Source organism: Pagrus pagrus, assembly GCF_965226575.1.
Source record: "Pagrus pagrus genome assembly, chromosome: 13".
In the NCBI taxonomy this organism is placed as follows: domain Eukaryota; kingdom Metazoa; phylum Chordata; class Actinopteri; order Spariformes; family Sparidae; genus Pagrus; species Pagrus pagrus.
In genome coordinates, this window is record NC_140197.1 from 20,769,694 (window position 1) to 20,796,839 (window position 27,146).

The 27,146-nt window shown below is 40.0% G+C and overlaps 4 protein-coding genes across 7 annotated transcripts; 2 read left to right on the top strand and 2 right to left on the bottom strand.

Annotated features, from left to right (window-relative positions):
- Nucleotides 1-351: 351 nt before the first annotated feature.
- On the top strand, nt 352-2,770 carry LOC311268504 (uncharacterized protein; the record flags this gene model as incomplete). The annotated part of the gene is made up of 4 exons (XM_084372183.1): nt 352-451; nt 544-869; nt 2,275-2,281; nt 2,445-2,770. Exons 1-4 carry the CDS (start codon nt 412-414, stop codon nt 2,768-2,770), a joined length of 699 nt encoding a protein of 232 aa, XP_084228309.1. The 5' UTR covers nt 352-411.
- Nucleotides 2,771-5,162: 2,392 nt separating this feature from the next.
- LOC311267971 (immunoglobulin lambda-1 light chain-like) lies at nt 5,163-12,347 on the top strand. 4 transcript variants are annotated; one of them, XM_084371242.1, is made up of 4 exons: nt 5,163-5,269; nt 5,355-5,680; nt 11,084-11,117; nt 11,827-12,347. In XM_084371242.1, the coding sequence occupies exons 1-4, from the start codon at nt 5,230-5,232 to the stop codon at nt 12,150-12,152; spliced, it is 726 nt and encodes a 241-aa protein (XP_084227368.1). In that variant the 5' UTR covers nt 5,163-5,229; the 3' UTR covers nt 12,153-12,347. The 4 variants fall into 4 exon arrangements, with proteins under 4 accessions (XP_084227368.1, XP_084227369.1, XP_084227371.1 ...); XM_084371243.1 differs by lacking the exons at nt 5,163-5,269; nt 5,355-5,680 and adding exons at nt 6,778-6,861; nt 6,954-7,279; XM_084371245.1 differs by lacking the exons at nt 5,163-5,269; nt 5,355-5,680 and adding exons at nt 8,820-8,919; nt 10,445-10,770.
- A 1,023-nt stretch (nt 12,348-13,370) lies between these two features.
- LOC311267473 (immunoglobulin lambda-1 light chain-like) lies at nt 13,371-20,426 on the bottom strand. Its single transcript, XM_084370557.1, has 4 exons — nt 20,345-20,426; nt 19,931-20,252; nt 14,556-14,593; nt 13,371-13,891 (listed from the first exon to the last, which is right to left on the bottom strand). Exons 1-4 carry the CDS (start codon nt 20,382-20,384, stop codon nt 13,566-13,568), a joined length of 726 nt encoding a protein of 241 aa, XP_084226683.1. The 5' UTR covers nt 20,385-20,426; the 3' UTR covers nt 13,371-13,565.
- Nucleotides 20,427-21,167: 741 nt separating this feature from the next.
- On the bottom strand, nt 21,168-23,199 carry LOC311267944 (immunoglobulin lambda-1 light chain-like). The gene is made up of 4 exons (XM_084371215.1): nt 23,112-23,199; nt 22,697-23,026; nt 22,354-22,383; nt 21,168-21,690 (listed from the first exon to the last, which is right to left on the bottom strand). Exons 1-4 carry the CDS (start codon nt 23,149-23,151, stop codon nt 21,365-21,367), a joined length of 726 nt encoding a protein of 241 aa, XP_084227341.1. The 5' UTR covers nt 23,152-23,199; the 3' UTR covers nt 21,168-21,364.
- Nucleotides 23,200-27,146: the final 3,947 nt, after the last annotated feature.

A 27,146-nucleotide genomic window follows, 5' to 3' on the forward strand; every position in this document is an offset into this window, starting at 1 on the left:
CATGTAAATGAAGAGGTCAAGTGTCAGCTCTCTGTGAGATCAGAGGCAACCGAATTAAATCACATGCATTAGGAAGCGAGCAGAGAAACAAATGTATGACAATAAAACTGCAGGACGTCTTTCTCACATCATGATGTTGTAATATTTTGGGCTCAGGGGGGAGACGTTTCCTACATGGACAATAACGGAGACAGAAAAGACTTTTCCCTTTACAGAAGATAAGAGAGCAACACATGTGACAAAGCATGCAGACTGAAGCAGAGCTCCTCCTCCTGTCAGTCACTCTCAGTTTCAGTGCTGTATTAAATTGCTCCTCCAGCACCTCCTCTCCTCATCCTCCAAAGCCTCTGATCTGTCAGCAGTAAGCTCACTTTCCAAGTTACAAGGCCATTCTCAGCACACACTGACAACATGCTGGGGACCCTCTGCACTCTCATCACTGCTCTAACATGTAAGGAGGCTGACTGACTGCAGCTTTGACCTCATGTTGGATTCATCAGTCTGTGTGTTTCTCTTGACTCCATTTCATCTTGTTGTTTCCAGGTGTGAGTGGTGCGACGGTGGTGACACAGACGCCTCCTGTAGTGACGCTGAGGAGAGGAGAGACAGCCACCATGGACTGTAACCTGGGGACTGTTACTGACAGTGCTGCTCGCTGGTATAAACAGATTCCAGGAGGAGTTCCTCAGTTTGTGTTGTTTTTTTATCATCCCAACAGCGCTCCAGCGTACGGTTCTGGTTTCTCCTCTCCAAAGTTCACATCTACTCATCAGTCACAATCAGATTATCGTTTGATCATCAACAATGTGGAGGAGGGAGACTCAGCAGTCTATTACTGTAAAACATATCACAAGTCTGTCACAGAGTACGTATCACAGTGATTTACACTGTGACAAAAACCTCCTCACTGAATACTTCTGCTTTTTGACCTGCTGATATTTCTTGTTAGAGTGTGAAGCCATCAGATAATGTTTTCTATAGCCTTCCCACTTCTACATTTGAAACCTTTTCAACTAATTTGTTGGATTCTCAATCAATGCTACTATCACTCCCAACAGTCGTTACCCTTCAGAAAGTTCACATGTGAACTGAATATTTTCACATATGAGTTCAAATATTAACAGAAGAATTTCTTCATGTGTATATACAGTATTGCATGTGTACATACACACAAAAACAGACAATATGCTCACCTGTGTAAAGGAAACCAATAAAAAAAACATCTATTACACAGGTTAAACCATTGTTTACAGATATTAATGTTTCTTTCAACTCAATCCTCTGGCAGTCATGTAGTGATTATTGTTGAACAAGCACTTATATAAAATATTTAGCTAGTTATTCTGAGCGATATCATGTGCATCTAAAACACAACCAAATGAAAATGTTTAATTCACCTGACAACATGTTGAGATGTAATGGTTCGTGATGTTTTTCCAATAAATGAAACACTGGAGTCTCCATTAATATGGAGCATCTTCACTGAGAGCAAATTATTGGAAAGGTGCTACAACTGAGATGAGAAATGTTTACACATATTGTAATATACAACTGGAAGAAAAGGTGATCAAATTGATTTCTTGCTAACATAATAACATAGCATGTTTAACAGAACATTAACTGATACAACACCTGCAGTTAATGATTTTGATGAGAAGGACATCAGCAGGATTCCAAAGGCAACAGGAACAACAAAATTATTACAATAGCAGTCCGTTGTTTCACACACAACTGAAGAATGACCAAATCAAAATATTACATTGACCAGACACATCAGCTAGGTTCTGAGATTGACGATGTTCAAAGAAAAAAACTATAAATATTCAACATCCTCTAAGTGTAATAAACATAAAATAAACATTTGAATTTACACCATGTCCTTCATCTGATCCTATTTACGGGACCTGTTTACAACCTCAGGAGTCCAATTTAACATTCTAATATAAACCCATGAAGGAGTATTTTTATTGTGATTGGTCCTTCCTGGAATACAACACTTAAAAAGTAAAGAAAAAAAATAATGTGATTACTCAAATGGATTTATCACTCAAAAGATATCAGCAGACTTGCAAAAGCATGAAGACATCTTTTCAAACCAATGAAAATATGAAAAAGTGTTTTGGAATGATCAACGTTTATGGAACACATTTTGGTTTGTCTGTGACTGATGTCAGTGTTGAGTTGAAGCTCCTCCTCCTCCTCTTCTCCTCTCCTCAGTGTCTTTATAAGCTTCAGTCTCTCTTCTCCTCACACTCCAACCTGCTCACCTCTCAGCTGGACAGTAAGGGACGTTTACAGCACACACTGACAACATGCTGGGGACCCTCTGCACTCTCATCACTGCTCTAACATGTAAGGAGGCTGACTGACTGCAGCTTTGACCTCATGTTGGATTCATCAGTCTGTGTGTTTCTCTTGACTCCTTGTCATCTTGTTGTTTCCAGGTGTGAGTGGTGCGACGGTGGTGACACAGACGCCTCCTGTTGTGACGCTGAGGAGAGGAGAGACAGCCACCATGGACTGTACTGCTATAGACGGTCCTCGCTGGTATAAACAGATTCCAGGAGGAGTTCCTCAGTTTATACTAAATTATTATCATACCTTTAGCTCTCCTAAGTATGGCTCTGGTTTCTCCTCTCCCAAATTCACACCCACCCATCAGTCAGGAGCAGATTACCGTTTTACAATTGCCAATGTGGAGGACGGAGACTCAGCAGTCTATCACTGTGCTACATGGGACGACTCTGTTAAAGAGTACGTATCACAGTGATTTACACTGTGACAAAAACCTCCTCACTGAACACTTCTGCTTTTTGACCTGCTGATACATTTTGACTGAGAGTGAAGCCATCAGATAATGTTTTCTGTAACCTCCCTGTACTTACACATTGACAGTATATTTTAATATGTTTAAACTTCTAAAGCCTTTTATTCGATTCTCAAATTAATCTTTAGATGTCTCTTGGTGATAGCTTGTGTTTTATTACAAAAACAGACCATTTGCTCACAGTAAAAGTCAACCTCTAAATCATCACATGTTACGATCTTTAACAGTATTGTAAAATCATTAAATACAGTAAATATTACATTTATTCAAGTTAGAGAAAGTTTAAAGCAGATTCTCTTTTAATGATCTAAATTCAGAAAACAATAAAAAATCTTTTTTAAATATAACTCCTCTGGTGCACATGTAGTGCTGATTGTTACACAAACACTTGTTAATTTCTGTCCTGTGCAACTTAAACACAACAAAATGAAAGTGTTTCATTCACCTGACAACACGTCATGTAGATTTATGATTCATGTTTCCAAATTCTTGGAAAGATGATCAAACTGAGATCTTGAGAGATAAACAGTGACATGAACTCAGTACAATACACCCTGCTTATACTGTTTAAACATACTGTGATATACAAGTGGAGGAAAACATGAAACTTTAAACAGATAAAATTAAACGAAGCATTATCATATGATGTCATTTATCTGTGACTGAAGTCAGTGTTGAGTTGAAGCTCCTCCTCCTCCTCTTCTCCTCTCCTCAGTGTCTTTATAAGCTTCAGTCTCTCTTCTCCTCACACTCCAACCTGCTCACCTCTCAGCTGGACAGTAAGGGACGTTTACAGCACACACTGACAACATGCTGGGGACCCTCTGCACTCTCATCACTGCTCTAACATGTAAGATATTCTTCTCTCTCCTTTCACAGCCCATATCTTCACACACAAACCTCTCACTCATGTGTTTTTCTGTGTGTGTTGACAGATGTTGATGCAGTGATAGTGCTGACCCAGACGCCTGCTGTCCACACAGTTTCTACAGGACAAGAGGTCATTCTCAACTGCAATGTTGAGAGGGATGATAATCAATATATCTATTGGTATAAAAGAGTCCTTGGTGAAGCTCCTCAGTATGTTCTGAAGTTTTACCACAGTCACAGTTCACCTGTGTTTGGATCAGGATTCTCCTCAGACCGATTCAACTCTAAAGCCTCATCAAACATAGATTACCAGTTCATCATAAAGAGAGCAGAGACAGGAGACTCTGCTGTGTATTACTGTCAGACATATGACACCTCTGCTGAGGAGCACGTATCACAGTGATTCACACTGTGACAAAAACCTCCTCACCAACTACTTCTGCTTTTTGAGTTTTTGTAACTTTGAGACTTTCAAAACAAATGCATACTAGTTTTTCTTGGGCCCTCTCTTGCAGCTCATCAAAAAGCCATAATCTTCTCTTATGAATTCTTACTTTACCATATTTACAAGAATTTCCGATACACATGATTTTGAGGTGACGATAAGTTCGAGAATGCAAATTATCCGCCCTGCTGAAACTTAGAGACCAGGAAGTTGTGTCAAATTTCCCATTTAACCACCTTGCAAGTCATCTTTGATACTATAATACCCAAATGGCTCCAATAGAATCAGCAATCACAATAACCCTGACTGGATATGGAACAAGAATGATCAATATCTGCATATTCTTTCCTTATCCATTCAATTAAAAAAAACTAACTTGTCATTGCAGTGACTGACAGCTTGGTGGAAATCCATCCAAATCACTGCATATGGAAATGTATCTCAATCTGCACAACCCTGACTTTCAGATCAACACAAACCACTAGCAATCTATTCAGGGAAAAAGTATGAATCCCACATTTGGATTAAATTTGATGCCAGCTCACTGCTACCTTACAACACACTGAAACAGATTTTGGTGCTGAGAGCTTTTTGCAATACTCACAACTGAAACGCTGTCGATAAGGACAAATCAGCACAACACAAAATATTCTGTAATAACCACCACTGATTGTCAACACAATTTCAGAGCAACTCAGAAAACTGCTTTGAGAAAACCTGCAAACCTCTAATAAGAGCAAATATCAATCTCCAACTATCGGCCTAAAATGAAGACAAAGATCTGGCTATCAACTCCTTGATGCAAAACTGCAATAACATCTCCTCAATGTCCTGCATTATGCATAGAGATCACCTCTAATATGAACAACTCAGGTTGAGACTCAGACAACTTCACCTTCACACAGTGTACATCAAACACTGCCGATTTCATACTGCCCACATCGAAGTGTTGAGTGTTGAAGCTCCTCCTCCTCCTCTTCTCCTCTCCTCAGTGTCTTTATAAGCTTCAGTCTCTCTTCTCCTCACACTCCAACCTGCTCACCTCTCAGCTGGACAGTAAGGGACGTTTACAGCACACACTGACAACATGCTGGGGACCCTCTGCACTCTCATCACTGCTCTAACATGTAAGATATTCTTCTCTCTCCTTTCACAGCCCATATCTTCACACACAAACCTCTCACTCATGTGTTTTTCTGTGTGTGTTGACAGATGTTGATGCAGTGATAGTGCTGACCCAGACGCCTGCTGTCCACACAGTTTCTCCAGGACAAGAGGTCGTTCTCAACTGTAATGTTGAGAGAGATGATAATCAATATATCTTTTGGTATAAAAGAGTCCTTGGTGAAGCTCCTCAGTATGTTCTGAAGTTTTACCACAGTCACAGTTCACCTGCATTTGGATCAGGATTCTCCTCAGACCGATTCAACTCTAAAGCCTCATCAAACATAGATTACCAGTTCATCATAAAGAGAGCAGAGACAGGAGACTCTGCTGTGTATTACTGTCAGACATATGACACCTCTGCTAAGGAGAACGTATCACAGTGATTCACACTGTGACAAAAACCTCCTCACTAACTACTTCTGCTTTTTGAGTTTTTGTAACTTTGAGACTTTCAAAACAAATGCATACTAGTTTTTCTTGGGCCCTCTCTTGCAGCTCATCAAAAAGCCATAATCTTCTCTTATGAATTCTTACTTTACCATATTTACAAGAATTTCCGATACACATGATTTTGAGGTGACGATAAGTTCGAGAATGCAAATTATCCGCTCTGCTGAAACTTAGAGACCAGGAAGTTGTGTCAAATTTCTCATTCTACCTCCTTGCAAGTCATCTTTGATACTATAATACCCAAATGGCTCCAATAGAATCAGCAATCACAATAACCCTGACTGGATATGGAACAAGAATGATCAATATCTCCATATTCTTTCCTTATCCATTCAATTAAAAAAACTAACTTGTCATTGCAGTGACTCTGACAGCTTGGTGGAAATCCATCCAAATCACTGCATATGGAAATGTATCTCAATCTGCACAACCCTGACTTTCAGATCAACACAAACCACTAGCAATCAATTCAGGGAAAAGTATGAATCCCACATTTGGATTAAATTTGATGCCAGCTCACTGCTACCTTACAACACACTGAAACAGATATTGGTGCTGAGAGCTTTTTGCAATACTCACAACTGAAACGCTGTCGATAAGGACAAATCAGCACAACACAAAATATTTTGTAATAACCACCATTGATTGTCAACACAATTTCAGAGCAACTCAGAAAACTGCTTTGAGAAAACTTGCAAACCTCTAATAAGAGCAGATATCAATCTCCAACTGTCGGTCTTACATGAAGACAAAGATCTGGCTATCAGCTCCTTGATGCAAAACTGCAATAACATCTCCTCATTGTCTCGCATTATGCATAGAGATCACCTCTAATATGAACAACTCAGGTTGAGACTCAGACAACTTCACCTTCACACAGTGTACATCAAACACTGCCGATTTCATACTGCCCACATCGAAGTGTTGAGTGTTGAAGCTCCTCCTCCTCCTCTTCTCCTCTCCTCCGTGTCTTTATAAGCTTCAGTCTCTCTTCTCCTCACACTCCAACCTGCTCACCTCTCAGCTGGACAGTAAGGGACGTTTACAGCACACACTGACAACATGCTGGGGACCCTCTGCACTCTCATCACTGCTCTAACATGTAAGGAGGCTGACTGACTGCAGCTTTGACCTCATGTTGGATTCATCAGTCTGTGTGTTTCTCTTGACTCCATGTCATCTTGTTGTTTCCAGGTGTGAGTGGTGCGACGGTGGTGACACAGAAGCCTCCTGTTGTGACGCTGAGGAGAGGAGAGACAGCCACCATGGACTGTAACCTGGGGACTGTTACTGGTGTTGGTGCTCGCTGGTATAAACAGATTCCAGGAGGAGTTCCTCAGTTTGTGCTGAAGTTTTATTCAAGCTATAGCTTTCCAACCTATGGGACTGGTTTCTCCTCTCCAAAGTTCACATCTACTCATCAGTCACAATCAGATTATCGTCTGATCATCAACAATGTGGTGGAGGGAGACTCAGCAGTCTATCACTGTACAACATGGGACGACTCTGCTAAGGAGGAAGTATCACAGTGATTTACACTGTGACAAAAACCTCCTCACTGAATACTTCTGCTTTTTGAGACTCTACCAAACCTCGACTGAAGGAAGCCACCATACACAATCATAAATACACTCATGTGCGCACACAATACAAACAAAAATATAAGCATATTTACACAAAAAGGTAATTGTTGGGCAAATCAGGATTTTTATATTCAAACAGAAAGTCCCGATCAAATCAGCACTCAGCGCTGGAGACTTTGGGTGATTTCAGATTCTTGTGTTGAATCCTCTGACAACTGCAGAGGACCAAAGAAAAGCTGTGAAACACTCAGTTTCTGTGCAACAAGTCCATCAACAGGCTGACAGTTCATATAGAAACAGTCATGGCTGTTGTTAAAAGCTCAACTGAGCAAATATAAATTCTGCGTCAGTCAGTAGATAGATTTACAGATCTATGATGTGTTTCATTTACTTTTCAGATCCCTTTATTCATTATTTGTTTTAAAGAAAAGTCAATAGAGGAGCAAAGAAGCGACAGCATACAGCATAGAGGATTTATTAAGACTTTGTCAGAAACAGCGCTTCACAAAGTTGATAAAGTTTCTCCAACACAACAACCCACAAAATTTAGTGATTTTATAAGGAAGTCTGGGGAACTTCTCCCCCTCTTCATCTCCTTGCTGTTGTTGACTGTAGTTGATGTTGCTGCTTTGAACTATAATGTGTTTGTGTCCCAGTTTGCTGTCTGCTGTAGTACAAGACGTTCTCAAATTGATATAAATTATTGTTAATAATGATTAGATACATGTTACCGTGGCCATTCAAATGAATGCAAAAAACATGAATGTCACACACCATTTACTATGACATCATCCTATAGACTGACCCCTCAGCACCTCCAGCTGTGACTGACTTCATGCTTCCCTGGTCCTGAGGTACTTGTAGCTGCTCACCCTCTCCACAGCCTCTCAGTTTAGTGTGATTTGTGGGACAGGGTCAGCCTCCCTCTAGAAGTCTATGAGAAGCTCCGTCATCTTCCTCACGGCGCAGCTTCTTTGATTCCTCCTCAAAATGGCGGTGGCTGTTGGAGGTGTGGACCAATGCAGCGTCATCTGGTGCTGGTGGATGTGATCATGACAGGAGAGGTGGAGCTGTTGATCCTCACAAACTGCTCCCTTTTGAGGAGGAGGTCCAGTATCCACAGGATCATGTCGGGATGATCAAAACTTCTCTTGATGTTTAATGATCTTGTTGGCCTTTTTTATGATTATTTGAATGATGTGAGAATAAAGATAAAAAAACATCTCTGTTTTATGAGAAGTGATTATTATTGAATCAGAGGAAGTCATGATGTAAATATATTAAATCCTTACATACTTTTTAGTGAAGTTAAATAAATCCTAATAAGTTTGGGTATGAAATTATAAATGCAATGTGAATCCACAAACACAATTTAGTTTATTAATGACTGAAGTCAGTGTTGAGTGCTGAAGCTCCTCCTCCTCCTCTTCTCCTCTCCTCAGTGTCTTTATAAGCTTCAGTCTCTCTTCTCCTCACACTCCAACCTGCTCACCTCTCAGCTGGACAGTAAGGGACGTTTACAGCACACACTGACAACATGCTGGGGACCCTCTGCACTCTCATCACTGCTCTAACATGTAAGGAGGCTGACTGACTGCAGCTTTGACCTCATGTTGGATTCATCAGTCTGTGTGTTTCTCTTGACTCCTTGTCATCTTGTTGTTTCCAGGTGTGAGTGGTGCGATTGTGGTGACACAGAAGCCTCCTGTTGTGACGCTGAGGAGAGGAGAGACAGCCACCATGGACTGTGGGCCTGCTGCTACTTTAGATGGAGCTCACTGGTATAAACAGATTCCTGGAGGAGATCCTCAGTTTGTCCTGGTGTTTGATAAGAGCTGGAGCTCTCCAACATATGGGTCTGGTTTCTCCTCTCCAAAATTCAGATGCAATTTTCAATCAACAACAGGTTATCGCTTGATCATTAACAATGTGGAGGAGGGAGACTCAGCAGTCTATTACTGTCACAGATGGGATTACTTTGCTAAGGAGCACGTATCACAGTGATTTACACTGTGACAAAAACCTCCTCACTCAATAGTTCCTCTTTTTTAAAGGTCTCTGCACATCTTGATTCATAGTAAAGGTGTTATAAAAAACACCCTTTTGAACCTCCTTAAGTGCACAACAGGGAATTAAAATGCAAGTTTTGCACCTGATTTATTAATAAGTGTTTAATGCTCCTTGACACTTTCAAATGAATTATGAAGAACTTGTGTTTATTTGCACTCAACTTGTTTCAAGGTGATGAATTTTATACTTCCAACTTCAGTCAATATAACAATATTAAAACTAAATTAATCTGCTTCATAAGACTGACTCCAAATATAATGCACACACCAAGTCACTATGCACAAAAAAAACCAAAAACAAGTTAAAATGCTGCATTGCTGAAAACAAGTCATCTACAGAAGTTCAGAATGTGTTTCCTCGACTTTGATCAGCGCAGTTTGCTGCAATATAAAGCTAATGGTCTGTTAGTGAAAAGAAAATGAAGAGAGGTGTGCAGGAAGTGATATAAGAAGGTAGGATTACATTTTCTTTTCCTTTATTAGTGTACTATTACTAAATGGTGTTTCACAACCTGAAGAAAACTATATCAACCCAGACATAAGGATCACGGCCTATATACACTGTGGACTATTTAAAGGGGGAACTAACTACACATAATAAAAACAAGCCACTTGAGCAGGGAGTTAACATGAAGGTGAATCACCAGTGTGTTGTGGGGGGTTGAGATCCAGAAAAGGTTATGAAATATGAGACTGTTGGTGTGAAATGAATCAATGACACAATGTGAATCCACAACCACAATTTAGTTTATTAATGACTGAAGTCAGTGTTGAGTGTTGAAGCTCCTCCTCCTCCTCTTCTCCTCTCCTCAGGGTCTTTATAAGCTTCAGTCTCTCTTCTCCTCACACTCCAACCTGCTCACCTCTCAGCTGGACAGTAAGGGACGTTTACAGCACACACTGACAACATGCTGGGGACCCTCTGCACTCTCTTCACTGCTCTAACATGTAAGATATTCTTCTCTCTCCTTTCACAGCCCATATCTTCAGACACAAACCTCTCACTCATGTGTTTTTCTGTGTGTGTTGACAGATGTTGATGCAGTGATAGTGCTGACCCAGACGCCTGCTGTCCACACAGTTTCTCCAGGACAAGAGGTCGTTCTCAACTGTAACATTCAGAGATATGACAGTAATTATGTCAGTTGGCATAAACAGGTTCCTGGTGAAGCTCCTCAGTATGTTTTGAGGTTTCACTACTCTGGCAGTTCACTCAGCTTTGGATCAGGATTCTCCTCAGACCGATTCAACTCTAAAGCCTCATCAAACATAAATTACCAGTTCATCATAAAGAGAGCAGAGACAGGAGACTCTGCTGTGTATTACTGTCAGACATGGGATGACTCTGCTTCTGCAGCTGTACCACAGTGATTTACACTGTGACAAAAACCTCAGTGAGAGACTCACTGCAGCTTTGATGAATTCTGAGAGCATTTTCATGATTGTTCTTCTAAGTTTGATGATCATATCTGGACTTTGAACATCTCCACCATGAAAACAAAAGCATGCACCAAATACATATGTTCATATATGTGAATATGAGCAGACTGATGAAGTGAAAGTGATGTTGACAGTGAAAGTTGGTCTCAACAGGATGTTTCAGTTCCACTCCCCTCATTAGTGAGAGTCAGGAGGTTTTTGTACGGCCATGTGTACAAACTGAATCACTGTGGTATTCGGACAAGGCACCAAGCTGATTGTGACAAGTAAGTACTTTTGAACTCCTCATAAAACAGGACAGATTTTCACTTTCTGATACATATTGAGAGAAAATCACCATTTTAAATGTTGCTAATTTATAAAATATTCATCATGTTGATTTTTGTTTTACATCGTCTTTGATGCCAGATGTTGTTGAGGCAAAGGAAAGATCTGTGAATGATCACTATATTTAAAACATTTTCTAAAAAATACTTTTTAACAGTTGACAGATTATGTTCTTTGATTTTCATGACTTCAAACAAGTTTTATGTTTTTAAAGAGTAAATCACATTGTGATGTCAAATCTAAACTACAGGTCTTGTAATGTAGCTGAATATTATTGTGGCTGTTTCTAATTTAAATATAGTTTTTTCTTTGGTGGTTAGACAGACTACTGATATACTGTCATTTATCACAGTGACTGATATAATTATATCATGTTATAAGACACAAAAGGTGACTTTATGAATTTTTTGCCAACATAAAAATGAAACTGAACTAATCAAAATATTTATAAATTTGTGTTTGATAGATTTTGTTTCACACTACTTACTTATATAAATTGTATTTAATCACAGATTTAAAATACTTTATTTCTTCAAGGTGTTTGTTATATTGTCAACACAACTAATGCATGAATCTGTTACTCTTGTGCTTTGAATCAGTGATTTTTAATGTCTAGTTATTTGATGAACGTCCTTCATGTATTTTCAGGCTCCAGCCTCCCTCCTCCTGTCCTCACAGTCTTCCCTCCGTCCAGCGCTGAGCTCCAGTCCACCACAGCCAGTCTGGTCTGTCTGTCCAGTCAGTCTGTGCCTTTTGCAGATGTGAGCTGGTTTGCTGGTGGGAGTCCAGTGAGCAGTGGGATCTCTACCAGCACCGCTGTTCAGCAACCAGACCGGACTTTCCAAATCAGCAGCTATCTGGCCATCCAGACGTCAGACTGGAACATGGAGAAGGTTTACACATGTAAAGTGTCTTTGGGCTCCCAGACTTCAGAGAGAAACATCAACAAGTCCGACTGTCCCACTGAAGAATAGTAGAGGAGCAGAACGACCATCTCACATCTGCTTCTTTACTGTTTGTGCTGTTTGCTCATGACGAGCTTCACATGTTAGAAAAGATGTGTCTGCATGCTTGTAATAAATGTTGTGACAGTTAGGTGGAGGTGTTGTTTCAGCTTTGACACTGCTGCTTTTTTCAAGACTCATTCAATAAAAACACAAAAAACTGTGAACAGAAATCTCTTTGTATTTATTTGTATTATTGAAAACATCATTTAAATCAAAATTTGACCTTTAATATACTGTGACCTTCAAAAGATAATCATAGTTATTTCAGGGTAGAGATAATTATTTTCATGGTGTTTGAATATTTAGAACATTTTCTAAAAAATGTTTTGATGGAGGATACATTTTTCACAGTTGGGTCACATTTACAAGATTATGCTTTTTTACTTTACGACTTCAGACAACCTTTAATTTTCATTAGAGTGGAAAAATCAGATAAAATGAGCAAATGAAACTGAGTTTTCATCCTCCATCAGTGAAGCGTCACCTCTCTACTCCTCCCTCTCTTCCTTCCCAGGATGCACCTGCAGGCCTCCTCTCCTTATTTATAGCTCCATGTAAATGAAGAGGTGAAGTGTCAGCTCTCTGTGAGATCATTAAAACAGCTCAGCTCAAATACAACAAACAGTCAAACAATAAACAAGCAAACATGAAACTCTGATGAGTTTACACAATGTTACTTTTAAACACAAGGAGACACCTCCTCATCTGTCATCTGATGAGAAACTCTATTACAGTTACAATTACTGTTGAAATAAAATACAAATCCATCAATGAAAATAGACTTTCGCTGTGTGAAATTGCTGTGAATTAAATCATTATTCATATCTGCTTCATCTGTAGCAATATGAGTGGCAATAACCAATAACTACATCAACAAGTCTCAAAAGAGACTCCATTTGCCTACACAGTCTCACAAAATCAGATTTCTTTGGTTTCCACTTACAAAGAACAAGCAAAAACAACAACTAAATGCTTTGATTGAAATAATTCATGCAAAATACAGCAAAGCTAAAATATTCCGACCAACTATCAGAATGTCCCATTACTTCTGGAGCGAGTATTACAGATGCAGATAAATCTGGTCACCCTCTGTTCTTTGCGGAAACCTGAAAATAATTTGCAAAAGATTTTTTTTGTTTGAATTTTGTTTTCAATAATACAAATAAATACAAAGAGATTTCTGTTCACAGTTTTTTGTGTTTTTATTGAATGAGTCTTGAAAAAAGCAGCAGTGTCAAAGCTGAAACAACACCTCCACCTAACTGTCACAACATTTATTACAAGCATGCAGACACATCTTCTCTAACATGTGAACCTCGTCATGAGCAAACAGCACAAACAGTAAAGAAGCAGATGTGAGATGGTCGTTCTGCTCCTCTACTATTCTTCAGTGGGACAGTCGGACTTGTTGATGTTTCTCTCTGAAGTCTGGGAGCCCAAAGACACTTTACATGTGTAAACCTTCTCCATGTTCCAGTCTGACGTCTGGATGGCCAGATAGCTGCTGATTTGGAAAGTCCGGTCTGGTTGCTGAACAGCGGTGCTGGTAGAGATCCCACTGCTCACTGGACTCCCACCAGCAAACCAGCTCACATCTGCAAAAGGCACAGACTGACTGGACAGACAGACCAGACTGGCTGTGGTGGACTGGAGCTCAGCGCTGGACGGAGGGAAGACTGTGAGGACAGGAGGAGGGAGGCTGGAGCCTGAAAATACATGAAGGACATTCATCAAATAACTAGACATTAAAAATCACTGATACAAAGCACGAGAGTAACAGATTCATGTATTAGTTGTGTTGACAATATAACAAACACCATGAAGAAATAAAGCGTTTTAAATCTGTTACAGAAATGTTTATACGATTATCTAAAATATGAGCAGTGTGAAACAAAATCTATCAAACTCAAGTTTATAAATATTTTGATTAGTTCAGTTTCATTTTTATGTTGGCAACAAATTCATGAATTCACCTTTTGTGTCTTATAACATGATATAATTATATCAGTGACTGTGATAAATGACAGTATATCAGTAGTCTGTCTAACCACCAAAGAAAAAACTATATTTAAATTAGAAACAGCCACAATAACATTCAGCTACATTACAAGACCTGTAGTTTAGTAATTTAATAAAGAACATAATCTATCAACTGTTAAAAAGTATTTTTTAGAAAATGTTTTAAATATAGTGATCATTCACAGATCTTTCCTTTGCCTCAACAACATCTGGCATCAAAGACGATGTAAAACAATAATCAACATGATGAATATTTTATAAATTAGCAACATTTAAAATGATGATTTTCTCTCAATATGTATCAGAAAGTGAAAATCTGTCCTGTTTTATGAGGAGTTCAAAAGTACTTACTTGTCACAATCAGCTTGGTGCCTTGTCCGAATACCACAGTGATTCAGTTTGTACACATGGCCGTACAAAAACCTCCTGACTCTCACTAATGAGGGGAGTGGAACTGAAACATCCTGTTGAGACCAACTTTCACTGTCAACATCACTTTCACTTCATCAGTCTGCTTATATTCACATATATGAACATATGTATATGTTGCATCCTTTTGTTTTCATGGTGGAGATGTTCAAAGTCCAGATATGATCATCAAACTGAGAAGAACAATCATGAAAATGCTCTCAGAATTCATCAAAGCTGCAGTGAGTCTCTCACTGAGGTTTTTGTCACAGTGATTCACACTGTGATACTCTCTCATCAGCAGAGTCGTCAGATGTATAACAGTAATACACAGCAGAGTCTCCTGTCTCTGCTCTCTTTATGATGAACTGATAATCTATGTTTGATGAGGCTTTAGAGTTGAATCGGTCTGAGGAGAATCCTGATCCAAAGCTGGGTGAACTGTCAGAGTAGAGAAACCTCAAAACAAACTGAGGAACTTCACCAGGAACCTGTTTATACCATTGGACACCATTTCTATCGTATCTCTGAATGTTACAGTTGAGAACGACCTCTTGTCCTGTAGAAACTGTGTGGACAGCAGGCGTCTGGGTCAGCACTATCACTGCATCAACATCTGTCAACACACAGAAAAACACATGAGTGAGAGGTTTGTGTGTGAAGATATGGGCTGTGAAAGGAGAGAGAAGAATATCTTACATGTTAGAGCAGTGATGAGAGTGCAGAGGGTCCCCAGCATGTTGTCAGTGTGTGCTGTAAACGTCCCTTACTGTCCAGCTAAGAGGTGAGCAGGTTGGAGTGTGAGGAGAAGAGAGACTGAAGCTTATAAAGACCCTGAGGAGAGGAGAAGAGGAGGAGGAGGAGCTTCAGCACTCAACACTGACTTCAGTCATTAATAAACTAAATAGATTTTGTTTTCACATTAACACATTTGGATTGTTTCAAAAACCTTTTTCATAACTTCTGTGGTCCACAAAGACCTTCATGTTGTTAGAAGTCTGTTGATGTCATTTCAGTAATAAACCCAGTTGTGTTATCACGTTAATTTTCTCTCTGCTTCGTTCTATTTTTCCACTGATGACACTTAAAATACTCCTTCATGGGTTCATAGTTTAATGTTATATTGAACTGGACTCTTGAGGTTGTAAATCAGTCCAGTGAAAAGGTTTCAGTATTAAAGACGACATGTTGTAAATTCAAATGCTCACTTCATATTTATTTTAAGATGATCTGTGTTTCATTATTTCTGATCGTTCTCATTTCTCTCAGCTCAGGTTTATCACCAATTTTCCAGTAATTTGCTGTCAGTGAAGTAGCACCATATTAATGCAGGCCCAAGTGTCCAAGTGTTGGTGTAACTTGCATCAGAGGATTTAATCAAGAGAGATTTTTCACATTATTTGTGTCAGCAAATGAGAATCTGCTGCAGACTTTCTATAACTTCATTATTTTATCCTGCATGACAAGAATCACTGTTATTTGGTGTAAAGACTGATTTTTACAACAGTGTGAACAGATCTTAACTTGTGTTTTAGTGGTTGACTTTTACTGGTGAGCATTTTGTTTTTCCATGTGTTAAAGTATGAACACATGGCACACTGTATATAACTACCACTGAGAAAGATGTGAGGATTTATTTGTGAATCCAACTGAAGAGTTTAGAAGGTTCAAATATATTTTGACTGTAAAAGTGAGGAGGTTACAGAAACATTATCTGATGGCTTCACTCTCAGTCAAAATGTATCAGCAGGTCAAAAAGCAGAAGTGTTCAGTGAGGAGGTTTTTGTCACAGTGTAAATCACTGTGATACGTACTCATTAACAGAGCTGTCCCATGTTTTACAGTGATAGACTGCTGAGTCTCCCTCCTCCACATTGTTGATGATCAAACGATAATCTGATTGTGACTGATGAGTAGATGTGAACTTTGGAGAGGAGAAACCAGAACCGTAGGTTGGAGAGCTATTGCTGTGATAAAACCTCAGTACATACTGAGGAACTCCTCCTGGAATCTGTTTATACCACCAAGCTGGTTGATTAGTAACAGTCCCCAGGTTACAGTCCATGGTGGCTGTCTCTCCTCTCCTCAGCGTCACAACAGGAGGCTTCTGTGTCACCACCGTCGCACCACTCACACCTGGAAACAACAAGATGACATGGAGTCAAGAGAAACACACAGACTGATGAATCCAACATGAGGTCAAAGCTGCAGTCAGTCAGCCTCCTTACATGTTAGAGCAGTGATGAGAGTGCAGAGGGTCCCCAGCATGTTGTCAGTGTGTGCTGTAAACGTCCCTTACTGTCCAGCTGAGAGGTGAGCAGGTTGGAGTGTGAGGAGAAGAGAGACTGAAGCTTATAAAGACACTGAGGAGAGGAGAAGAGGAGGAGGAGGAGCTTCAACACTCAACACTGACTACATTCACAGATAAATGACGTCATATGATAATGCACCGATAAGGCACCGAAGCGCAGCCTTTATGAGCATTATCTGCCACAAAACTAGTTCATTTCACCAATATTTTGCTACGATACACTAGTGCTATTCCCCTCTGAGTCCGGGCTTGTCTGTTGTCAACATCCAGGGTCTGTAGGTTGACCTACTACCTCTGACCTGGAAGATGTCATCTCTGAGCTGCGTGCGCACCCGCGACATCCGGCTTGTTTACCTGTAGCTGCTACTGCTAGTTTGACCCCGGATGTTCATAACAGACAAGCCCGGACTCAGAGGGGAATAGCGCTAGCGTATCATGACAAAATATTGGTGAAATGAACTAGTTTCGTGGCAGATAATGCGTTATAGAGGCTGTGCTTCAGTGCCCCTTCACTCGCATTATATGGATATACCGGCGCTACACTGGATCTCATTTCGTCCGAATGACTTCAAATGACACCAAAGTTATCTGGGTGAGTAAATTATCATATTTTATGCAAGAAATAAGGTCCAGGTTGTAAAAAACGGTAGTTATCCTTTAATGCAGGAGTTTGATCAACAATCATCACTGTATGTGCAGGGTAAAGGTTTGCATTTACATTTAACAGACAATCTGAATTTAGATGAACAAATTAGATTCTGCTGCAAATACGATCACCTGATTCTTCAATGATGAGTGAAGAGAAACATCACTATTTACAGTAAACAATAATTTTTACAACACTGTAATAGATCATAACTTGTGTTTGAGTGGTTTACATCAACTGGTGAGCATGTTGTCTGTTTTTGTGTTGAAACATAACAACCAACAAGATCTGAGGATTTATTCAAGAATCCAGTTAAAGGTTTAACATGTTTTTGAATATGTCAGTGCAGGGAAGTTACAGACAAGATTGGCCGTCAAAATGTGTCAGCAGGTCAAAAAGCAGAAGTATTCAGTGAGGATGTTTTTGTCACAGTGTAAATCACTGTGATACCTCCTCATTAACAGAGCTGTCCCATGTATCACAGTAATAGACTGCTGAGTCTCCCTCCTCCACATCGTTGATGATCAGACGATAATCTGATTGTGACTGATGAGTAGATGTGAACTTTGGAGAGGAGAAACCAGAACCATACGTTGGCGAGCTACTGCTGTGATGAAACCTCAGTACAAACTGAGGAACTCCTCCAGGAATCTGTTTATACCAGCGAGCAGAACTATCAGTAACAGTCCCCAGGTTACAGTCCATGGTGGCTGTCTCTCCTCTCCTCAGCGTCACAACAGGAGGCTTCTGTGTCACCACAATCGCACCACTCACACCTGGAAACAACAAGATGACATGGAGTCAAGAGAAACACACAGACTGATGAATCCAACATGAGGTCAAAGCTGCAGTCAGTCAGCCTCCTTACATGTTAGAGCAGTGATGAGAGTGCAGAGGGTCCCCAGCATGTTGTCAGTGTGTGCTGTAAACGTCCCTTACTGTCCAGCTGAGAGGTGAGCAGGTTGGAGTGTGAGGAGAAGAGAGACTGAAGCTTATAAAGACACTGAGGAGAGGAGAAGAGGAGGAGGAGGAGGAGCTTCAACACTCAACACTGACTTCAGTCAGATAAATGACAGATTTTATGCATTTTCACATCATAGCTAGTGTTTGTTCTTTTACTTTGTTTTGTTATCGTTGCTGTCGTCTTTGGAGGCCTCATGGTGTCTGTTGCATCAGTCTTTATAATCTCAGAGGTGATACAAATGTTCTTCTTGAGCGCAGTTCTGTTTCATTTGAGAGGGAGTCAAAATGATCACATGCTCAATGCGTCTTCATCGTCATGTTTTCTTACAATTGTATACGACATTATGTACAGAGAACAGTGTAGAGTAAATATAGCTTTTTATCTCTTATCTCAGTGTCATCACACTTTTCTGAAACATCCTCTCACCACCCAACAACTTAGAATGTTCCATTTTAATGCCGACTGTGAATAATTTACAAGAAACGCATCAATTATCTGTGAATATAGATGACATATTGGAGAGACAAAGAATTTTCTTTTTTCTTTAGATGGTTTGAGAAAACTTTCTTGCTGGATAAAAATACAGTTGAAATAATATTGCCTGCAAGAGCTTAGTATCATTACCGTCACTAGATGTGATTCAGAGGATTCCTCAAGAAGTTTTTATCACATTCTGGAAATTTACATCGTACACCTTTATTTGAATCTGTCATGATGACTAACAGACCTTAATTTACTGTGAATAATGATTTTTGACATGTTCTGTTAAAATGATTCTGCGGTCATTTAGAACTGGAGGAAGGAGATCGGAGTCAGCTCAAAGTTCAAACAAGGGTTTTAATCTTGTGCAAGAGGAGCATTCACAGAGCAACACGCAGATCAGTTACAAAGTGAAAACTCACTTTCTAAGGAGGGAATCAGGGTCTTTATCTCTCTCTCTCTCTGGGTGTGTTATTACTATAACAAATGCTGATTCAAGCCCTCCTACAGAGAGCAGGATGTTTACCATTAGTGTCGGTACCTTACTTAGGTCATAAGACAAGTCACAAAACAAGGCCATATCAAAAGGTCACAAGTCACAGGACACAGTTCACATTTAACAGTCCCTCACAAGGGGGCTGTGTAACATCGATTCACCTTCCTCTACATGTAATACAAACTTCTCATCACATGTTCCTAGTGTGAATATTGTGTATGTGTAATAGACAACTACCACTGAGATAGTTTCAAGCATTTATGTGAATCCAATGAAAGACTTTCAAAATATTCAATATATATGTAGAAAAGTTAAAGAAAGCATCAACTGTTTCTCCCATTCAAGATATGTCTGCCCCTCAAAAAGCAGAAGTGTTCAGTGAGGAGGTTTTTGTCACAGTGTAAATCACTGTGATACGTACTCATTAACAGAGTCGTCCCATGTTTTACAGTGATAGACTGCTGAGTCTCCCTCCTCCACATTGTTGATGGTCAGACGATAATCTGATTGTGACTGATGAGTAGATGTGAACTTTGGAGAGGAGAAACCAGAACCGTAGATTGGCGAGCTACGGCTGTGATAAAAATACAACACATACTGAGGAACTCCTCCTGGAATCTGTTTATACCAGCGAGCAGCACTGTTAGTAACAGTCCCCAGGTTACAGTCCATGCTGGCTGTCTCTCCTCTCCTCAGCGTCACAACAGGAGGCTTCTGTGTCACCACCGTCGCACCACTCACACCTGGAAACAACAAGATGACATGGAGTCAAGAGAAACACACAGACTGATGAATCCAACGTGAGGTCAAAGCTGCAGTCAGTCAGCCTCCTTACATGTTAGAGCAGTGATGAGAGTGCAGAGGGTCCCCAGCATGTTGTCAGTGTGTGCTGAGAATGGCCTTGTAGCTTGGAAAGTGAGCTTACTGCTGACAGATCAGAGGCTTTGGAGGATGAGGAGAGGAGGTGCTCGAGGAGCAATTTAATACAGCACTGAAACTGAGAGTGACTGACAGGAGGAGGAGCTCTGCTTCAGTCTGCATGCTTTGTCACATGTGTTGCTCTCTTATCTTCTGTAAAGGGAAAAGTCTTTTCTGTCTCCGTTATTGTCCATGTAGGAAACGTCTCCCCCCTGAGCCCAAAATATTACAACATCATGATGTGAGAAAGACGTCATGCCGTTTTATTGTCACACATTTGTGTCTCTGCTCACTTCCTAATGCATGTGATTTAATTCAGTTGCCTCTGATCTCACAGAGAGCTGACACTTGACCTCTTCATTTACATGGAGCTATAAATAAGGAGAGGAGGCCTGCAGGTGCATCCTGGGAAGGAAGAGAGGGAGGAGTAGAGAGGTGACGCTTCACTGACGGAGGATGAAAACTAAGTTTCATTTGCTCATTTTATCTGATTTTTCTAACGTCTTCATTATTGCAGGCAACTAAAACCAGACAAAGTAATATTACTCTCTATGTTGTGATTTATTTCAAATTAATGTCTAATGACAAGAAAGTTTTCTGAATCTAAAGACACATATTCAAATGATGATTAATCAGAAATATGTCTGTTATCTAAGTGTCCTGAATTAACTCTACTGTGGAACATTAAAGTGTTTTAAATGATGTTTTCAATAATACAAATAAATACAAAGAGATTTTTGTTCACAGTTTTTTGTGTTTTTATTGAATGAGTCTTGAAAAAAGCAGCAGTGTCAAAGCTGAAACAACACCTCCACCTAACTGTCACAACATTTATTACAAGCATGCAGACACATCTTCTCTAACATGTGAACCTCGTCATGAGCAAACAGCACAAACAGTAAAGAAGCAGATGTGAGATGGTCGTTCTGCTCCTCTACTATTCTTCAGTGGGACAGTCGGACTTGTTGATGTTTCTCTCTGAAGTCTGGGAGCCCAAAGACACTTTACATGTGTAAACCTTCTCCATGTTCCAGTCTGACGTCTGGATGGCCAGATAGCTGCTGATTTGGAAAGTCCGGTCTGGTTGCTGAACAGCGGTGCTGGTAGAGATCCCACTGCTCACTGGACTCCCACCAGCAAACCAGCTCACATCTGCAAAAGGCACAGACTGACTGGACAGACAGACCAGACTGGCTGTGGTGGACTGGAGCTCAGCGCTGGACGGAGGGAAGACTGTGAGGACAGGAGGAGGGAGGCTGGAGCCTGAAAATACATGAAGGACGTTCATCAAATAACTGGACATTAAAAATCACTGATACAAAGCACGAGAGTAACAGATTCATGTATTAGTTGTGTTGACAATATAACAAACACCTTGAAGAAAAAAGCATTTTAAATCTGTTATAGAAATGTTTATACGATTATCTAAAATATGAGCAGTGTGAAACAAAATCTATCAAACTCAAGTTTATAAATATTTTGATTAGTTCAGTTTCATTTTTATGTTGGCAACAAATTCATGAATTCACCTTTTGTGTCTTATAACATGATATAATTATATCAGTGACTGTGATAAATGACAGTATATCAGTAGTCTGTCTAACCACCAAAGAAAAAACTATCTTTAAATTAGAAACAGCCACAATAATATTCAGCTACATTACAAGACCTGTAGTTTAGTAATTTAATAAAGAACATAATCTATCAACTGTTAAAAAGTATTTTTTAGAAAATGTTTTAAATATAGTGATCATTCACAGATCTTTCCTTTGCCTCAACAACATCTGGCATCAAAGACGATGTAAAACAAAAATCAACATGATGAATATTTTATAAATTAGCAACATTTAAAATGGTGATTTTCTCTCAATATGTATCAGAAAGTGAAAATCTGTCCTGTTTTATGAGGAGTTCAAAAGTACTTACTTGTCACAATCAGCTTGGTGCCTTGTCCGAATACCACAGTGATTCAGTTTGTACACATGGCCGTACAAAAACCTCCTGACTCTCACTAATGAGGGGAGTGGAACTGAAACATCCTGTTGAGACCAACTTTCACTGTCAACATCACTTTCACTTCATCAGTCTGCTCATATTCACATATATGAACATATGTATATGTTGCATCCTTTTGTTTTCATGGTGGAGATGTTCAAAGTCCAGATATGATCATCAAACTGAGAAGAACAATTATGAAAATGCTCTCAGAATTCATCAAAGCTGCAGTGAGTCTCTCACTGAGGTTTTTGTCACAGTGTAAATCACTGTGATACAGCTGCAGAAGCAGAGTCGTCCCATGTCTGACAGTAATACACAGCAGAGTCTCCTGTCTCTGCTCTCTTTATGATGAACTGGTAATTTATGTCTGATGAGGCTTTAGAGTTGAATCGGTCTGAGGAGAATCCTGATCCAAAGCTGGGTGAACTACCAGAGTAGAGAAACCTCAGAACATACTGAGGAGCTTCACCAGGAACCTGTTTATACCAGCTGACATAATTACTGTCATATCTCTGAATGTTGCATTTGAGAACGACCTCTTGTCCTGGAGAAACTGTGTGGACAGCAGGCGTCTGGGTCAGCACTATCACTGCATCAACATCTGTCAACACACACAGAAAAACACATGAGTGAGAGGTTTGTGTGTGAAGATATGGACTGTGAAAGGAGAGAGAAGAATATCTTACATGTTAGAGCAGTGATGAGAGTGCAGAGGGTCCCCAGCATGTTGTCAGTGTGTGCTGTAAACGTCCCTTACTGTCCAGCTGAGAGGTGAGCAGGTTGGAGTGTGAGGAGAAGAGAGACTGAAGCTTATAAAGACACTGAGGAGAGGAGAAGAGGAGGAGGAGGAGCTTCAACATTCAACACTGACTTCAGTCATTAATAAACTAAATAGATTTTGTTTTCACATTAACACATTTGGATTGTTTCAAAAACCTTTTTCATAACTTCTGTTGTCCACAAAGACCTTCATGTTGTTATAAGTCTGTTGATGTCATTTCAGTAATAAACCCAGTTGTGTTATCACGTTAATTTTCTCTCTGCTTCGTTCTATTTTTCCACTGATGACACTTAAAATACTCCTTCATGGGTTCATAGTTTAATGTTATATTGAACTGGACTCTTGAGGTTGTAAATAAGTCCAGTGAAAAGGTTTCAGTGTCAAAGACGACATGTTGTACATTCAAATGCTCACTTCATATTTATTTTAAGATGATCGATGTTTCATTATTTCTGATCGTTCTCATTTCTCTCAGCTCAGGTTTATCACCAATTTTCCAATAATTTGCTGTCAGTGAAGTAGCACCATATTAATGCAGGCCCAAGTGTCCAAGTGTTGGTGTAACATGCATCAGAGGATTTAATCAAGAGGGATTTTACACATTATTTGTGTCAGCGAATGAGAATCTGCTGCAGACTTTCTATAACTTCATTATTTTATCCTGCACGACAAGAATCATTGTTATTTGGTGTAAAGACTGATTTTTACAACAGTGTGAACAGATCTTAACTTGTGTTTTAGTGGTTGACTTTTACTGGTGAGCATTTTGTTTTTCCATGTGTTAAAGTATGAACACATGGCACACTGTATATAACTACCACTGAGAAAGATGTGAGGATTTATTTGTGAATCCAACTGAAGAGTTTAGAAGATCAAAATATATTTTGACTGTAAAAGTGAGGAGGTTACAGAAACATTATCTGATGGCTTCACTCTCAGTCAAAATGTATCAGCAGGTCAAAAAGCAGAAGTGTTCAGTGAGGAGGTTTTTGTCACAGTGTAAATCACTGTGATACGTACTCATTAACAGAGCTGTCCCATGTTTTACAGTGATAGACTGCTGAGTCTCCCTCCTCCACATTGTTGATGATCAAACGATAATCTGATTTTGACTGATGAGTAGATGTGAACTTTGGAGAGGAGAAACCAGAACCATATACTACAGAAAAGCTTTCACGAAACCTCAGTACATACTGAGGAACTCCTCCTGGAATCTGTTTATACCACCAAGCTGGTTCATCAGTAACAGTCCCCAGGTTGCAGTCCATGGTGGCTGTCTCTCCTCTCCTCAGCGTCACAACAGGAGGCTTCTGTGTCACCACCGTCGCACCACTCACACCTGGAAACAACAAGATGACATGGAGTCAAGAGAAACACACAGACTGATGAATCCAACATGAGGTCAAAGCTGCAGTCAGTCAGCCTCCTTACATGTTAGAGCAGTGATGAGAGTGCAGAGGGTCCCCAGCATGTTGTCAGTGTGTGCTGTAAACGTCCCTTACTGTCCAGCTGAGAGGTGAGCAGGTTGGAGTGTGAGGAGAAGAGAGACTGAAGCTTATAAAGACACTGAGGAGAGGAGAAGAGGAGGAGGAGGAGCTTCAACACTCAACACTGACTTCAGTCACTGATAAACTAAATTGTGTTTGTGGTTTCACATCACACAAATCACACTAAACTGAGAGGCTGTGGAGAGGGTGAGCAGCTACAAGTACCTCAGGACCAGGGAAGCATGAAGTCAGTCACAGCTGGAGGTGCTGAGGGGTCAGTCTATAGGATGATGTCATAGTAAATGGTGTGACATTCATGTTTTTTGCATTCATATGAATGGCCACGTTAACATGTATCTAATCATTATTAACAATAATTTATAACAATTTGAGAACGTCTTGTACTACAGCAGACAGCAAACTGGAACACAAACACATCATAGTTCAAAGAAGCAACATCAACTACAGTCAACAACAGCAAGGAGATGAAGAGGGGGAGAAGTTCCCCAGACTTCCTTATAAAATCACTAAATTTTGTGGGTTGTTGTGTTGGAGAAACTTTATCAACTTTGTGAAGCTCTGTGTGACAAATTCTTAATTATTTTCAGCCTTCTTATAAATTCAGCATATGTTATAGCCTGATATTAAGGAGTGCTGCAGCCCCCTCAACACATGCTTGTTCCCTCATCCACACTGGAGACCAACATTAAAGCAACACTAGGTAGCTTTTCGACCTTAAAATAATGTTTCTAAACTCAGTTAATTGGTAGAATAAAGGTTAATAGGATGAACGGTGACGCCTCTGCAGCCTGAGGGGGGTCGCGCCGGCAGAAACCGCACTGCATAACTTCCCAGAGCGGGTAGCGACATACCTGACGTAAAGAAGTCTAGTGCGACCTGCTTTACGGCGCGTTTATTCGTCGGTGGATTTAGCCAGCAGCTACTTGGATTTTTTGTAAACCAACGCCATGGCCAAGCCAGCTAAAAAAGTCAAGAAGGCATTGTCTGAGGAGGCGAAGAAAAGAAAAAGAGAAAGTGATATAACATGAGCCGGACATGGATAAATATTGGACCAGCTTACACTCGGTGGTGCGAGCTGAAAGAACTGATGGCGACCTAGCCTTGATGCTACTCGATTTGTAAGTCATATATTACATATATACATATTTATTATCTTACCGACTTTTACTTTGAGTTGATTTGTTGTTATGTGGTGTTCATTGGGGCTCTATTTGTCCACAGTTTATAACCATAATAAAGCCGGGAGATAAGCTAATGCTGTCCGTTTCGATAGCTTGCTCGTTTTCATGTAGTGACTGTAAACGATGACTAACTAACTAAAACACTATGAACGTCTTGTCTTGTAAAGTTGCAGATTTCTTAGTTCATGCAGATATTCAACATAATTGTTGAACAGTGTGGTCTGGAGGTAACGTCAGGCTATTGTTGTTATTGGTAACGTTAGCATGCTACTTAGCTACTGTTGTCGTCCCGAGTTGGTTGTAGTTATTACACCAAACACAACGTCAGCTTGCACGTTTTCATGTAGTGACTGTAGACGATGACTAACTAACTAAAACACTATGAACGTCTTGCCTTGTAAAGTTGCAGATTTCTTAGTTCATGCAGATATTCAACATAATTGTTGAACAGTGTGGTCGGGAGGTAGCGTCAGGCTATTGTTGTTATCGGTAACGTTAGCATGCTACTTAGCTACTGTTGTCGTCCCGAGTTGGTTGTAGTTATTACGCCGAACACAACGTCAACTTGCGATTGTACTTAGTAACTCCCGAAAACGTAGTTATATTTTCAGACGTTACTAAACACATTCACGCCCAAGAGTCGTGTTTTGGAAGTAACTTAGTCGGTGCAATCACTATAACCAACTCGGTATGAGAATAACTCTAGCATGCTAATGTGCTGTGCAACCTATATGCTAACAAACTACCAACTGCTATCTCTGAATCTAGCTTGTTGTTGGCACTCGGTTGAGGTTTTTTCAGACGATTTCGTGATTCGCCGGCTCTGTCAACAAATTCACGTGTATTCATTTTCCCCAGGGATGCTCATAAAGCGACAGTATTTACGACTCTAGTAACAGATAATTGCGCCTCTCAACCAGCCGGGGGTAGTAATGAGTCCAAACTACCTAGCGTTGCTTTAACACTGGGCCAACCTTCATCTCTAACACATAAATCCTCTATGCTGTATGCTGCCGCTTCTTTGCTCCTCTGTTGACTTTTCTTTAAGAAAAAAAATGAATAAAGGGATTTGAAAAGTAAATGAAACACATCGTAGATCTGTAACTGACTGAACGCAGTATTTCTATTTGCTCAGTTGAGCTTTTAACAACAGCCATGACTGTTTCTATATGAACTGTCAGCCTGTTGATGGACTTGTTACACAAAAACTGAGTGTTTCACAGCTTTTGTTTGGTCCTCTGCAGTTGTCAG

Excerpts from the sequence above, each read along its gene's own strand:
- LOC311267971 (XM_084371242.1), top strand. The coding sequence starts at position 5,230 with ATGCTGGGGACCCTCTGCACTCTCATCACTGCTCTAACAT. Across the intron at positions 5,270-5,354 it reads TCTCATCACTGCTCTAACAT|ATGTTGATGCAGTGATAGTG; the intron begins GTAAGATATTCT and ends GTGTGTTGACAG. Across the intron at positions 5,681-11,083 it reads ACACCTCTGCTAAGGAGAAC|GTATTCGGACAAGGCACCAA; the intron begins GTATCACAGTGA and ends TGAATCACTGTG.
- LOC311267473 (XM_084370557.1), bottom strand. The coding sequence starts at position 20,384 with ATGCTGGGGACCCTCTGCACTCTCATCACTGCTCTAACAT. Across the intron at positions 20,253-20,344 it reads TCTCATCACTGCTCTAACAT|GTGTGAGTGGTGCGACGGTG; the intron begins GTAAGGAGGCTG and ends TGTTGTTTCCAG. Across the intron at positions 13,892-14,555 it reads CACCAAGCTGATTGTGACAA|GCTCCAGCCTCCCTCCTCCT; the intron begins GTAAGTACTTTT and ends ATGTATTTTCAG.
- LOC311267944 (XM_084371215.1), bottom strand. The coding sequence starts at position 23,151 with ATGCTGGGGACCCTCTGCACTCTCATCACTGCTCTAACAT. Across the intron at positions 23,027-23,111 it reads TCTCATCACTGCTCTAACAT|ATGTTGATGCAGTGATAGTG; the intron begins GTAAGATATTCT and ends GTGTGTTGACAG. Across the intron at positions 22,384-22,696 it reads CTCTGCTTCTGCAGCTGTAT|TCGGACAAGGCACCAAGCTG; the intron begins CACAGTGATTTA and ends TCACTGTGGTAT.